This window comes from Anneissia japonica, unplaced genomic scaffold, assembly GCF_011630105.1.
Source record: "Anneissia japonica isolate Jap-2015-1 unplaced genomic scaffold, ASM1163010v1 scaffold4988_len2956909_cov206, whole genome shotgun sequence".
In the NCBI taxonomy this organism is placed as follows: domain Eukaryota; kingdom Metazoa; phylum Echinodermata; class Crinoidea; order Comatulida; family Comatulidae; genus Anneissia; species Anneissia japonica.
Window position 1 is genome coordinate 101,483 of NW_022696345.1, and position 15,566 is coordinate 117,048.

General features: G+C 34.8%; 3 protein-coding genes across 5 annotated transcripts in view; 1 reads left to right on the forward strand and 2 right to left on the reverse strand.

The window, feature by feature from the left end:
- Nucleotides 1-4,622, reverse strand: part of LOC117101765 (vacuolar protein sorting-associated protein 13D-like) — a 43,131-nt gene extending 38,509 nt beyond the window's left edge. Inside the window, exons 1-2 of one of the 3 annotated variants that reach the window (XM_033241821.1) lie at nt 4,453-4,622; nt 3,282-3,407 (exon numbers count right to left, since the gene is read on the reverse strand). In XM_033241821.1, coding sequence (XP_033097712.1) covers nt 3,282-3,378 — 97 coding nt within the window. In that variant the 5' untranslated portion in view covers nt 3,379-3,407; nt 4,453-4,622. Of the gene's footprint in view, nt 1-3,281; nt 3,408-3,976; nt 4,187-4,218; nt 4,362-4,452 lie in introns of those variants that run through there. The other 2 variants (XM_033241822.1, XM_033241820.1) reach the window with 2 other exon arrangements.
- On the forward strand, nt 4,277-10,843 carry LOC117101768 (OTU domain-containing protein 3-like). The gene is made up of 9 exons (XM_033241825.1): nt 4,277-4,380; nt 5,888-6,114; nt 6,332-6,480; nt 6,912-7,024; nt 7,265-7,390; nt 8,001-8,168; nt 8,327-8,429; nt 8,956-9,122; nt 10,186-10,843. Exons 2-9 carry the CDS (start codon nt 5,900-5,902, stop codon nt 10,354-10,356), a joined length of 1,212 nt encoding a protein of 403 aa, XP_033097716.1. The 5' UTR covers nt 4,277-4,380; nt 5,888-5,899; the 3' UTR covers nt 10,357-10,843.
- Nucleotides 10,844-11,525: 682 nt separating this feature from the next.
- LOC117101772 (sperm-associated antigen 7-like) lies at nt 11,526-15,559 on the reverse strand. The gene is made up of 6 exons (XM_033241830.1): nt 15,329-15,559; nt 14,422-14,578; nt 14,106-14,190; nt 13,707-13,796; nt 13,442-13,592; nt 11,526-12,989 (listed from the first exon to the last, which is right to left on the reverse strand). The coding sequence occupies exons 1-6, from the start codon at nt 15,408-15,410 to the stop codon at nt 12,850-12,852; spliced, it is 705 nt and encodes a 234-aa protein (XP_033097721.1). The 5' UTR covers nt 15,411-15,559; the 3' UTR covers nt 11,526-12,849.
- Nucleotides 15,560-15,566: the final 7 nt, after the last annotated feature.

Consider the following 15,566-nt stretch of genomic DNA (forward strand, 5'->3'; position numbering starts at 1 on the left):
GTCCTTTACAGAATACCCGGAATACCATTAACATCAATTAGAAAGCTGCAGCTATTGATAAACATCGCTGCTCGTCTTGTCACTGGGACACCTAAATTCCATCACATCACCCCTACTCTTCGTCGTCTTCATTGGTTGCCAGTGAAACAGCATACTGAATTCAAAGTACTTTTATATGTTTACAAATCAATTCACAAGTTATCACCACAATACATTTCCGAATTAATTAAGGTTCGTTCTGCAACTTGCACTCGTTCCCTCCGGTCAACAACTGACTCAACCAATCTTTATTGTCCATCCTTTCGGTTAAAGTCTTGTGGGGAGCGATCGTTTATGGTTGCTGGGCCCAAGTTGTGGAACTTGTTACCTTTATTTAATCGTGAGTCACCTTCTGTCACCATTTTCAAAGAACGACTTAAGACCCACTTATTCTCGTCCCTTTAATTTATTTTTTTTTTCTATTTCCATGCCAGCTAGCTTTTATAGCTTTAACTAGGATAGGAGGCGCCCGAATCCGAGATGGCCGAGACTCAACAGGTGCTGACTGTAGTTCAATTAGATTGAACCCTATCCAGCGATGAGGGCGTTGTAACCTTGCACCCTGTGCGTTACTTTTTTCGGTTCTGGTAGAGGTAGAAATGAATCAAACGCGTAGACAACGTAGAATTAACATAAATGGTACATGCTTTATTCTTGCACGGTGTACATCCACTGTGTACGATATCACGTGTTACGATACGTTACGTCTACGACTACGACTACGACTACGACTACGCCTACGATTACGTCTACGTCTACGATTTAAAATCAGTTTCTTCTCCAGAACTTGTTGCATTGAATCCATGAACTGAACGGATACACTGTTTTGGTGACTATTCCAAAACAAGATAAGAAAGTCTGTTGCTAAGTGAGAATGGCAAACCTTGAATGCATAGTTGGAAGATAGAAGTTCACTGTCTGTAATCTAGAATTACAATCACCACAAACTTGTGGTCTGCATAGTGTATCTTGGTCTATGCTTTAACACAGGCCTATTCTACAAACAGGGGTAGTTAATACATATAGCAAAATCTGACTTAACAGGCGTATCCCCATACTTCGGTTTGGGTGCTGGCATGGTATTCAAATTTCACTTCTTTTTTATTTTGTGGTTTTGGTTTTGGTTTCCGTTCCATCTTTACACTTGCCTGATAGCGCTTAGAGACTTTTTGTATTTTGCGCTCTATAAATTAATAACCATTAACCATATCCTTGGTCTCTGGTTCAATTCTATCTGCTCTCCTTTTTTTTTCAGCTGAAGTAAAAAGATTCAATAGCACACTTCTGGATAAGAAGTTTAAGCCGTTGCTCCCGTCTAGAATATGGCCCACGTACACTCTTTCGAAAATAGTAGGGGATAGTCTTGAAATAAGTTTTTAAACTTTTGTGGCTTATACTTGGCAAAACCGAAAGGTCCACTGATTAATCTCAGATATGAAAGTATAATACATCAAGAATACCATGGAAGAGGAGCACAGCCGCTCTTTACCTTTTTCTTGATGCCTTGGTGACCAGGCAAAATACAGGGACATATATAATACATACTCCTCCAAGTATTGAAATGCATTCCATCGAGTTGAGATTTAGAATCCCAACACAATGATGTGCATTTCAATACTCGGAGGAGTATGTACAGTATAATACTTTTCATGATGTAATTCACACCAATTTAGACCGAATCGGCGACTACAGCTACTACTGGTCATGTGACATATAGTGGGTACTAAATGTAAGCATTCACATCGTAAACCACAGTGCGCTCACTGAACACAGTACATTGAGAGAGTTATGTTTTTTAAAGGCTTATATATTTTTTTAAATGGCAATTTATAATTACTTTGGCAATCTCCATGCATTTTATTTAGGCTCTGGAACGCTGCTTGTGTACGTTAGGCTACATACAGGTATAGGCCCAGGCTGCACTGTGAATGTTAAGCCTTGACCAGGGCCCACAGCAGGGAGGGAGTTGTTATGCCTCAACTACATATCTCTGTAGTCGAGTACGGTAGGTGATAAAGTAGGAAATAACCCTTAACGGTACTGATTGCTCAACCAAACTTGTGAAACAGGCTGGTGATGCCTGGTTGGTATGGTACATCCTAATGCCAGTACGTAATAACAATATGTCATATGATGATCTGTATGATTTAATTTAGGATTTAAAATAACTGTAAAATAATATTCTTGCAATGAATGGGGAGATTCGTTTTTTTTTTTCATCCTGCGAAAGCATTTGCCATGAATATTCTTGACTTAGGCCTAGGCCTAAAAAGTACCTCAGCCGGCGACAACTCCACTGGAGCAATATGCACGTCGTGAGGGTACCGTACATTTCCTTGAAAAACTGGCTTTATTCCCATTATCCATTGGAGCCTTACCAAACCAAACTGATAAGTGTTTGAAAATTTAATTTTGGAACACCTTTAAGTGATTTACCAAATTATAACTCACATTCCAACCAACATTTGCAACATCTATGATGTGACTTACGTCAACAACAAGGCGAAGCCATATTCAATGCACTGTCGTCTCACTATCTCGATAGATGTAAACAAACCCTAATACCGACTATAAGTCACATGACCCGAGCTGCTGATTCGGTCTATACAATCTCAATCAATGTTCTTTCTATGAATTTTACTATATAAGAGTGTCATATCTGGCAATCTAGACCTGTATAATTTCGCCAAATTTTACCATCCCAAACTGTGGTGGGGCTGAGATGGGTGTGGGGTGGGTTTTGAATTAGGTCAAGTAAATACATCAAAGACAATGTTTTAAGCTCTATTTTCTATGGTACATCACACATATTAATTAGATCAGTGTAGTTGCCGAAAATCGCTGATAAAAGATCATTAGAATTTTTTTTTTAATTTTTACGGTATAATGGTGATGTGATGATGATGAATTTTACTACACAAAAGTGTCATTTCTGGCCATCTACAAGTATTATTTACTCAAATGTTACCTCAGCCCCAATCATGGTGGACGTGGACTCACAAATTGCCCCCCCCCCACCCTTCCAAAACAGATCTGTGCCCTTGCATGCACCTCCTACCGCCAAATCCTGCATCCACCCCAGATCTGATCACATTATCAGACTAATAAAGATGGGTTGTTTATGGTAGTCGTAAAAATCATCCAGGTACAGTATTGCAGAATTTGAACCTGTGACCTTTGATTAGCAGGGAACCACCATGCCACAGCTACACTCATTTTCCACAAATTTTTAATCAACTTACCACTTAAAAAGCCAATGGAAAGCTGATGCTGATTAAGATTCTCAACATATTCTCCAAGATATGTGTTGAGTACCCATGCTGCTAGACCCTCTAACATCTTCACTGTTGAAAGTTATCTAAAAATTTCTGTTAATAAGGAAACAATAAAATAATAATAGTTCCATGGTTTGAAACTTTCAAATCTCTCGTTTGTATTTTGTATTGTTTGCAGGATAAACTTAAAAAAAGACACTTTCATCTTATGCTTACAGTTTTTACCAGATTGTAAAATACAGCTTGCGCAGGGAAATATACTAGAGCAATAAACAGGTCTACGATTCAGTCTGCATATTTTGCAGAAAATATGTCCTTGGTCTATCTCTCAGTACGATTCTGGTGCACCTATTTCCAGAGTAATTTTCTACGCACCGAAATTGAGTTGGTTTTCGGGGTACTTTTTATGTTATTGTTAGGCCTACTAGAGGTAGGGGGCTGGTAGGCCTAATATTTATTATATTATTATATTATTAATAATAAATATGGCCTTACTTAGAACTTGCTTCCGCTGATACAAAAAAAAAAATAGCTAAGCTAGGCCCGTGCCCAATCAAGCGGCCTTGCCTTGATATCACATTATCGACTGCCTATCTCCCCATCTATAATTCAAGCTAGGCCTAGGCCTAGGCTAGCCTGCTAGTTCTAATAATAATACTTACTATTAGGCCTAGTCGTAGTTAGCAAGGGCTAGTTGAATTTGTTTTCGCCATCCCAATATATTTCGAAGCCTAGGCATATATATGGAAACGCTAAAACCGTAAAATAATAGAAATAAGAAATAACGGATCCTATATTCAGAAGGGTAGGGTAGCTTTGGAAAACATACGTTTACGTACGTCGGTACGTGTGTGGCCAGCGACCTCTCTCTTTTCTAAAACACTTTAGTAGAATAGCAACTCACAATGAATATAAATTTGCGGTCCGAAACGATCGGTCTACAGTCGTTTTACTAAAGAGCTGATTACCCTCCCGGTTATTACACATACAGATACTGCTTTACTTGAAAACAACAACACTGTCGGAAATTTCGGTGATCTTTTGATTCTGAAAATCAATCAAGAAGGTATTTTTATTATTTTTTCTTATTTAACCAACTTTTTGATAAAGAGACGACGCGAAAGTGTTAAAATCTTGCCTTGCTAGGCCTACACTATCTAGGCTTATTATAGAATAGGCCTTGCTCGGTGATTATGCCATGGATGGGCAAGTTGTGCAATACTTTTGAGTCGATGTTCTGTAGTAGGTAGTCATCTACCCTACACACAGACATCATTCATAGCCTCCTCCAGATTATAGAAAGGCCCAGTCTAGCCTACTCTAGCTATTTAAGTAAACACCGAGGGCTGGAAAAAGTGCGCCACAGGCGGTCAGAGACATACCCCAGGGGCATTTTGGGGAAAAAAAAGTTTTAATTAAAAAAAAATAATAATTTAAATTAAAAAAACAAAAACAAAAACAAATGTTACACACCACCACTAAATGTACTACTCTTTGGCTATAATAAATAGTAGGTAACGTTTGTAGGCATTTTATTTGATCAAGATAATTTTCATGATCGGATGCACAAAATATTTTTTCCTGGCCTGTAATAGTGTATCGTCTAACATAGAGTTCATTTTTATTTATTTATTTATTTATTATATTATGATGTTTGAAATTTTTATAGAAAGTGTAATTTTTTAATCCGTAAATGAAATCTCAAATTGTGAAGAATTTGTATTTTTTTCATTTTAAAACAATTTTATATTTATAACAATTTTAATATATTTGTATTAATAATTTTTATATTAAATTTTTCATGTATTTTTGTAGTATAAGTTCTTAATCATCTTACATTATCATGTTAGAAATGTTTATAATGAGTGTAATTTTTTAATTCGTGAGATTATTTTTGTATGTCCCAGTTCAGTTTACTATACATCATTTTATTGTGTGATGACACTTTTATTGAACAAAAGATACCAAGATATGATAAATTTATAGAGCACAGGCTAAAAACAAGTCATAAACAACTTTTTTTAGAGTTTTGTTTCAAATGTTTCGATAGTATTAACTGATTTTAACTTTAATATTTGTTTCCAAACAATTAAAATTTCATCACGGAAAAGAAGAAGGATTTGATATTGGATCTATAAAGATGAAAGTCCAGGATTAGTGTTGTAATTGGAAGCAAGTTCCAACATTCAAAACTCTTTTTTTTTGCCCGAGGAAAAGCCGATTATTGAAATCAGACATAAAGTAGTGGGTGGGCTTTACCCGAGTGGGCCTATACAAAAAGTGTGGAATTAATGATGACATTACCATGGAGGAATTACTGTAGATTACCATGTGCAAATGGTTACGTATATATTCTGTACATACTCTACTCAAATTAATTTTATTGGAGTAGAACATTAATAGACTCTGTTGAGAATGTTGTTGTTTCCATTAGATTTCTTTACAGTCATTTCAGGGCATTTACAGTATTCTAAAATGAGACTCTAGAGTGGATATTTATTTGTAGGGGGAATTTATTCAAAGCAGGGTGTTTATTCGAATAAATAGGCCTACAGTATGTAAATTTTCTCTAGATTGATGAGAAAATGACACAGCAAAACAAAGGACACGGTAGAGGGAAGCAGACAAAAAGTCAGCGACGAGATGACCAAGAGAGGAAGCGAGATGGGCGGGCTATAAAGTCAGCCTATAGAAAACAGAAGAAAGACCAGTCATACTTAGCAGACGATGAAAACTTTGCAGGGTTTGCAACACAGCTGCAGACAATTGGTTTGCAACTACGCGATATTCCTGGAGATGGGTATGTAAAATTTTACTTATTTTCGTTCTTTATTTTATTTGTAAATAAATACATAAATATATTATAAATTAAAAAAATAAAATTTCAATTTTGAGAACACAATATGTGGTGCATTTTTTTTTAAATTTATTTTTGTTCTTTATTTTATTTATAAATATATACATAAACATAAATAAATAAAATAATTCATGATGAATTTTGTTTTTTTGGACTCCAGTAATTGTTTGTTTCGAGCTCTTGGTGATCAGCTTGAAGGCCATGGAAGAAACCATTTACGTCATAGAGACGACACAGTACAGTATATAATAGATCACAGGCAGCTGTTTGAACCATTTGTGGAAGATGATGTACCCTTTGATAGACATGGTATGTCCATACAATTTCATCTTAAAATTTATTCACACTGCTCATGTTCATAGTTTCATAGTTGGTGGTGGTGAATAATTATGTACACATATGTGGCACAGTTTTAATAGAATTATTGTCATTATAACCACTATTGGTAACACATTCTTCTGAATTGCATAAGCAATCGTAACATATTACAAAAGTTTAATAGAAGTTAATTATTTATTATTTATTTCAACTGCATTTAAAGTAGGTGACCCTTTCCAGCACAGCTGAAATGTAGGGGCCCACTTTGACAACTCAAAAACAATACATATAAATAGAAAATAAACAATATTTTTGTTAACGATTAATTATACCTGTAATAATAATTATAATAACTTGGCCACTATTATTATGAAAAAATTATATGGTAGATGGATTTTACATCAATCAACCATTTATTCCAGTGTGTAACCTGAGGAAGTCTGGGACGTATGCTGGTAATGATGCCATTGTAGCATTTGCTAGGTTGAAGGAGCTTACTGTGGTCATACATCAGCTAAATGCTCCAGTATTTAAAGTGAGTTATCATTGTATTCAGACACTGAAGAGAGCCCTACCATGGTTATAAATGCACTACGTATGCTTTGATTCAGAGCAAGTCATTAAGTTGATAAGTAGTTTAGTTTGAGTTTAGACACTTATGTATCAGTTCTACCCATTATAGCAACCCCTTTAGTAATATTGTTTTTTTTTTCTTTTATTGTTTTGTGTAAAAACAGTTTCCATAATATCCTTTTGATATTCATATTGAAATTAGGTCAGTGGAAATGACAAGCCAGGATCTCGTGAGCTGCATATTGCCTATCACAATGGCGACCATTATTCAAGTGTTCGAAAGCTATGTGATAACACTGGCGAAGCCACCAATTTCAAAACTGCATCGGTAATGTGTTGTCAAATGGAATTACAGTGCACCCACCAATTCGAGACCCCTCTAATTCCAAGACTCCTTTAATTCAAGACCACCTTTTGTAAGAACCAAATACGGTAATAAACGTCAATCTTATAAACACAGAGCTAACCCTCTAATTGAAGACAAGAACCCCGAGACCAACCATAATTTTTGGGTCCCAATGATGGTCTTGAATTGGGGAGCAAACTGTATTGTATATTTGTGAATCATTTATTCATTCATTCTTGCATTGATTGATTGATTGATTGATTGATTGATCAATCGGTCGGTCGATCCGATCGATCGATTCATTCATTCATTCATTCTTTCATTGATTCATTCATTCTTTCATTGATTGATTCATTCATTCATTCTTGAGTAGTGGCAATCCATTTTTACATACACATTCATAGACATTATGCCAGAGAAGGAATAAACAAAGTTCATGTTTGATACACAGAGCCAATACAGCCAATACATAAAAAAGACCAATAAATCAACATCCAATCCAGGGTCACAGCTATACCGTACTATTCTAAATACAAGTGTAGAATTAAATATACTTATTATCTACTTTAATTCAATTCATTTGTTTATATAGGCAGCATATAGTGGTAGTGCTGGTTGTCAATATTCAAAGAAAAAATCCAAAACAAAATCAGATGCATCAAGTGATGGTGCCTGTGGAGGACCTTCCGATCTATGCAATGGTGAAGTTGATGATGTTGAACTGAATATTATGCAAATTATAGAACTAACTGGTTGCCAGGTACTTTCTTATTTTTCTTTACAAATTTACCCTGGTACAAGCTAATCAGTTGTAACAGTGTATTTTTCTATAACATTAAAAGTCTATATATAACATATATAAGCATTACTATGTATTTCCAAAAGCATGTATGTTGATTGTTTTGGGTTTTTTTTCAGGATGTAAATTTAGTGAGAGAAAGTTTACAGGATCATTTCTATGATGTTCCAGCCACAGTAGACTTTATAATGGCTCTGTTAGCATCAACAGATCACCAGCAAGGTATTGTTGTTTTGAGGTTCTTTTTTAGTGGTATATATCTATGAGCATACACACACGTACCCCCTCCCCCACTGAAAGCTTGCAACAAAGTAATTACACTCAAGTATGTTTCTAGTGTGAGGAGGAGGGAATGTAGACTTTTGGGGAGTGTGCTTCCCCATACACCCCTACAGACACTCCAATGTCACCTAGAGCCCCTTCACTTTCCCAAATACCATCTCCCCATGCAAGTACTTCTAGATGTACCAGTAGGTTTTCCCAGTTTCATCGACACTTTGATCATTAGCCATAGTAAATTTAGTGATTTGTTCTTTAATGTTGTTCACATTTATTTTACTATTTAGTACTAATGACAAAATTGGGATGAAAGCAAAGGGAATACCACAGTAATGAAAGTAAAATGGGGTGTTAATGAAGGACAACTGCCTGGTAATAATGCAAAACTGGTTTTACAGTAACAATGTGTATCTTAGTAGTAGGCCAACAGAATTAATCGATGAACTGGCATATAATTCTTGTTTGTTAGATGATGCATCATTATCTAAAAGTGAAAGTGGTGGATTATGGGATGCTGATGGAACAGGATCAAGAATATTTGGGGATGCCAGTCCCAGTGACAGTAGTAAAAATAAACAAAACCCAAACAAAGGGAAAACACAAGGGAACACAGGAACTAAGGGCAGGAAGAATGAAGCAAGTACACTTTGTTTAACCATCTTATAGTATATATTCTCACGTATAAGACGAGACTTAAATTATGATGAAAAAAATAATGTGGGTTGTCTTATATGTGCCACACATACCGGTACAATTTTTTTTTTTATCATGTTAATCATATGTGCGGATCGTCTAGTACTGAAATGAAGCAACTAACTGCATGAATGAATGCAATTTTAAATGTGGGGAAGTAAGATTTTGATAAAACCCATAAAAATGGTATTATTTGGAAGATTAGCCCTACATTTGAATCAGATTTTAGCCAGCTAGATGCAGTATCAAGACTATAAAGAACACCAAAAAGTAGGAATTCCGACGGTGAAACAGGGGGTCGTCTTATGTCCAACATACAAAAATTGTCGAAAAAAATCTTCTCGAACTGTATGCGGGTCGCCTTATACGCAAGAATATACGGAAAGTGCCACTTACATATGAACTTAAAACAAATTGTACATTTCGATGGGTTATTGTTTTAAAAACTAAAACAAATCCTTGTCAATTAACAAATGCATAAAACATACCATTCCTACAGGATTTTTATATATCATTAAATTTCTACCAGTAAATGTAAGGATTTCCATAAAAATGTCTTTAAGTCATTAAAAAATTTTCACTATGACTTGATGAACATTGGTAATGTATGTGGTTATTTATATGAGCAATTCAGAATTTTGTTTCAAATTTCGAGGTTTATTCCTTAATCTTTTTGGGTGGCAGCACTATGTCTTTAAGATGATAATTGTCCGCATCATCATCACCATCATCATCATGGTCATTATCAGCAATAATTGGCATACTTGAGAGAGGTTTCAAATGTTTCAGTCCCATGCTTAATGCGCAAGACTCATACTTAATGTGCAAGACTTGGTAGGTCGTTTTTCATTGTCAACCCACTGGAAGGTTGAAGGCCTCTTGCTTTACTCCCAAGTCCAGATGTTTGGACCCTGCAGAGTATCCAGTAGAAGCATGGTGCCTTTTAAAAGCTAACTTACTCTAAGTTGTACTGTTTTTAACATAGCTTTCTATGTTTCTTTCATAGCTTCGTCTAACCAATGCCCAAAGGAAAAAACAAAACAGGATGGAAAAAAAGGAAAGGCAATCAGAGAGGCACAAGCAACGTCTACGAGGAGGAGCCAGTCAAGCCTCTCAGAATACAGACGATGATGATAATGCACTGGTAGTAGATGGCTTACAGTCACTTAGAATATAAACTGTGTGTGCAGTGGAGTATCTAGGAGGGGGACTACCTTGAGGATGAGGTGATTTCTAACTACTAGAATCATTTGTCATTTTATTACTCAGCAAATTTTAGTCAGAAATAAGGTGAACTTAGAGGAAAAGCATGCATTTCCCACACCCTCTCTGATATGCCACTGTTTGTGTACCTGCACACAATGCTTATTTTGATAGTTCTTGCCAATATACCAAAGACATTTAAAGCTACTTGTAAGGATTCTGGTCCCTGAAATCCAGTATCAGTAGAATGCCTAACCTGTCCAGGGATTTAAACTTTAACAGAATACCTGTACCAGGGGATCAAGCCCCATGCATGCCCATGTACCTAGTGTTTTGAAAATCATCATGAATAACAGTTGCTCAAATTAATATATTTATCTACTGTTGTCTATATGTATATATGTATACAAATATATGATTATAAATATATACTATATAATAAAATTTTATATGTAAATTTACACTACTGTACTGTATTTTTGTTGCAAAAGTTGTATACAGATCACCACATCACATTTATAAATTTCAATTTTAGTTTATTACAGTACATCTTGAAATCATTAAACATATATAGTTTTTATTGTAAAAACAAAACTTGGTTAATTTTAATAGTAATAAATGTCTACCTCTAATAGTACACTCCTTGACATAGATGATTGATTCTGGAAAATTTTCATTGGTTGGCATTTATTTAAACATAAACATCAATATATAATGGGAAAAATCAAAAGTGGTCACCAGGTCGGTCTTGTGTCTCAATTATTGGAGCAACCAAGTGGTAACAGTGGCGGCATCAGCCGGCAGTCAGGGAAGGAGGTTTGAATTTCTGTCATCTGATGCCAGAAGGTCACTGGAAAAAAAATATATCAATTTACCAATCAACACAAAGTTGTTATGACTGCCAATCACAATATTTGCACCATCCTAAACTATACAATCGCTCCCAATGAACTCCACCACGGATTTTATTGCAAGACCTTGACTAATGCTCTAGGTGACCCTCTTGTGCAAGCGCGGATCCAGTAGGGAGGCACGGGGGAATGTGCCCCCTCCCCCGTATTTGGCACTAAATTTCTAAATTTTAAAAATTTTAATAATGCATTTCAATGTCATGTGCCCCACACCCTGTCTCTTATACCCCCCCTCTCTTGAAAAACTCTGGATCTGCCTCTGCCTTGGTCTGGAACGCTTGTTGGACAACCAGTCTGCAAATTTCTGAAGCCACTACTGAGGGGTAGTCTGAGGGTCATGGGTTCAAATCCCAATGAAGACAATTAATATTCATATTATTAATCTAAAAACAAAAGAAACCAATTTTAATAATAAAATTAAGGTCAATAAATATCTTGTATCTCAAACATATGACTAATAATAATCTTTCATATGCTGGAATATCTAGCCAGTCTCTTCCTGCAAATGTATAACAACTACTTCATGAGGTTACAGACTTCTCAAGTTAGTGAAATGCATTTCAGTAATCAAGTTTTTGAATATCTGTAGTAAATACAAAATTTTCAAAGTACCTAATAATATGTCTTGAGTTTAAAATAAGGGTTGCTTAAATTACAGATACTGGGTAATGGCCGTTGTAGAATTTCAAACTAACGGGGCAGGATGAAGATTTACGGGCCACTTTTTCATAGTTTTCACAATACTTTATTTGTAATCTTACAATACGAGTTGTCTAGGGCTGATGGAAAAGTCATTTGTTTTCGATTTTAAGACCTACTGTATTTATTTATGGGTCTAGGCCTATGGTAAATCTGTAATTATGCAAAATTTCCATAGCAACTACGGAAGTTCCGTAGTAATTGAGAAATCTGAGGTTATGATTACATGTAGGACCAATTTATCTTTTCAACATTAATATCAAAATCCCACTTAATCACTTATATTCAGTTATTCAATCAAAATAAAAACAGGTTGGAAAGTAATATGTTTTCCAAGATATGAAAAATTATGGTAGAAATTGCATAAATATAAGGTAATACTCATAAACACCCAGACACACCCTAGCAGAGGATATATTGGACTTCACCACCTATTATAGTGATTTAGAGAATAAAACTTTGCCCAATTATGCCAGAATAATTTACTTGACTAATTTTTATTCCGAATTAAAGTGCATTGTAAGTTCTATTCTCTCCAGTTAATCTACAGTTCTCTTGCACAATGCTACTGCTTCTTTACATTTTTCCAACCAATAGCCTTAGAGTTTGTAACTATATTATTTGAATAATAAAATCTTCCGAATAATTTAAAACTGCTATTATTATTTGATGCCATGTTACTGGAGTTGATCGAAATACTAGGGTGGTAAATATAGGTGAGACTGTGTTGCCAGAATGTGTAGGTGAATACTGCACTTTGGCCAGTCACAGATAAGAGCACCGCCATACTAGATCAGCATCATGGCAGCAGGGCATTTCTTCAAGACTGAATGTGATTGGTTATTGAGCGGGCTCCATCAAGATGTGGTCGATGAGACTGCTGATGTTGTTTCTTCATTGTCATTGTCAACTGCCGTTTGTTTCAACTTCTTCTTTGCTCGGATCTCATTTAGTGTTTCTTCTACAGATCGCTTGTCTTTTTTATTTGCACTTGGAACTTGGACGTCAAATAGGATTGAGGAAAACAAAACAAAGGTTATTCAGTTAGCTAAAATTCTGAAATCCACATTTTGACAAAATTGAAATGCTAGTACTGTATTGCATTTTTGTTGATTACAATAGATTCATATGATGATAGTGGTGTTAATCATAATTACAATGATGATGATGGTGATAATTTCAATTTTTTTCAATGATGATTATATTGATACAATAATTTTGAAGATGATATGGTAGTGGTGGTAGTGATAATGTCCTTAACTTACATTGATAATGATAATGATAATAAATAGTGACTACAAAGGTGTTAGGTGTGACAAAATTACACAATTTTATCGTCAGTTTCGCTGTTGGGTTTCGCCGCTTCATCACCATCATCATCATCATCATCATCATTATCATCAATATTTATCTAGTACAGCAGAAGTAACAGCAAGCATCTAAACTCACCAAAACCAAATTGTTTGTTAGGTGTTAGATTGTGAGCAGCTTCTTTGGCACTCTCTTCACCAATCAGCTTCTTGTATTTATCTCTGTAATTTGAAGCTGGTACAAACTGTTCCTTCTTGGAGGAGCTGGACATTTCAGCTTCTTCAAGTGCCTTAATGAAATAAAATATCAGAACAAGTTTTCAATCATATTAACTGATAGTTTTCTATAACAATTTTTAAAATTAGAACACAGGGTTTTTTTTTTTACTTTTAATTTTACCAACCTTTAATCTTGCTTTTTCTTTAGCAATTTCCGGACTCCATTCTTCACCTCGTCTGTAAGCTTCTAACTCTTCATCTGAAGGCGCATATTCCTGAAGGACAAACACAACTGAGAAATGACTAATGGAAAATATACATGTTTGTGTAAAAAAAGGGGGGGGGTTATGATTAAGGTAATTGTAATAACATGAACAACTATAATACAGTAATATAAATTTAATAAACTTCCAATCCAATACAATCAACAATTTATTCATTCATTTAAGACTTTGCAACTTAATATATATATATATATATATATATATATATATATTTATATGTGTATATATATATATATCTATATATATATAATATATATATATATATATATTTCTGTTCTAATTCCTTTTTTAAAGCCTTACCTTCTTGAATAACATAACATATCTTTCATCATCCGTTAGACCAAATGAAAAAGATGTCAAACCCGCAACATCTGCAATATCGTGACTGGAAGGTTGGAATAATAAACAATATTAATCAATATAAAATTAATAATAAATAACACTAAATTTCTAGAGTAGAAAGCTTTTACCTTTGAAAGTTTACTTAGAACTATAATTATTTACAAAAATCAAACAATAATGCAATCACAGTAACGTGACATCTATAAACTCAGTCTAAAAACACAATCATTATAATCACTTTTAGCTATTAATATTATTATCTTTTCCTTCTTACACAATGCTTCGACTTATTTTCTCCATGTGTTCCAGTTTTAATCTTGTCTGTTTACTATCATTGATAAAAGTATTTATTTTTTCTTCAATTTTCTCTCTAAATGCATTTTTTCTTTTACGATCTTCTTCTTTCATCTTCTCAAATTTTGCTTTTCTTTCTGTAAATGAGAATGTGACATAAATATACTTTAATTGATGTAGAACATAAATCATCTCTTCATTAATGCTAATATCAGTGTCAATCAAACATACTAAATGAAGGGTGGGGGTGAGATAAATATTTAAAATATCAGCCTAGAGTAGAACCATAGATTTTATTACTATTATTAGTTCTATGCTAGAATGTGTACTATCTGGTAAACATAATTCCATTAAACAATTTACTAAAAAAAACTACAGTAAATCTCTTTTGAAGTAAATTTAGCCTGCATGTACATAAATTAATTAAGTTAGTTAGCGTACATTTTTTTTTTCTTTTTTTCTTTTTCTATCTTTTTAAGCATTGATCCTAGGTAGACCTAGGCCTACGCGAATATTTAAGTCTTAAATGTGATGAAATTCACTGTAAATTTGCAGGTTGCTAAATATTTCCGTTTCTACATAAAGTCAAAGAAGATGATCTGACAGTGTCTAGTAGGCCTCTACTAGGCCTAGGTCTGTATTACAAACAATATCAATAAAGTTTCTTGAATCTAGGATATGCAGCATTGTAGATCAAGAGCCCATTCGAATACTGTAAATAGTAGAAGGGCCTAGCCTTCACCCTATCTACCAAGAGAGGACGCCTGCCTGGGGCCGGCTTGTTAGGCCTACTGCTGGAATGAATCGGGAATATCCCATTCCCATTCTACGATCCAGGGTACGATGTTGTTATGTTAGGAATGGTGGAATCCTTTCCGTCGGCCTACCTTTAGCGAGCTTCTTTTCCTTTTCACCAACTGATGGTGGTTTTTCCATTGAATTTAAAATACTACCTAGAAGGTCAGCCATGGTGAAATGCAAACTTTGAGATAGTTAAAGCAGCAGATAGGGCCTACTGTATATTTATTTGATTTTTTAGGAAACTCTTGCATGGGATGACAGGAGAGAGCAACAGTATTACGATAGAGGGCGAGATATTCTCTTGTACTTTTCCGTATGGTCAGA

Excerpts from the sequence above, each read along its gene's own strand:
- LOC117101768 (XM_033241825.1), top strand. The coding sequence starts at position 5,900 with ATGACACAGCAAAACAAAGGACACGGTAGAGGGAAGCAGACAAAAAGT. Across the intron at positions 7,025-7,264 it reads TAAATGCTCCAGTATTTAAA|GTCAGTGGAAATGACAAGCC; the intron begins GTGAGTTATCAT and ends TATTGAAATTAG. Across the intron at positions 8,430-8,955 it reads ATCAACAGATCACCAGCAAG|ATGATGCATCATTATCTAAA; the intron begins GTATTGTTGTTT and ends CTTGTTTGTTAG.
- LOC117101772 (XM_033241830.1), bottom strand. The coding sequence starts at position 15,410 with ATGGCTGACCTTCTAGGTAGTATTTTAAATTCAATGGAAAAACCACCA. Across the intron at positions 14,579-15,328 it reads GGAAAAGAAGCTCGCTAAAG|AAAGAAAAGCAAAATTTGAG; the intron begins GTAGGCCGACGG and ends TCTCATTTACAG. Across the intron at positions 13,593-13,706 it reads AAGAAAAAGCAAGATTAAAG|GCACTTGAAGAAGCTGAAAT; the intron begins GTTGGTAAAATT and ends TATTTCATTAAG.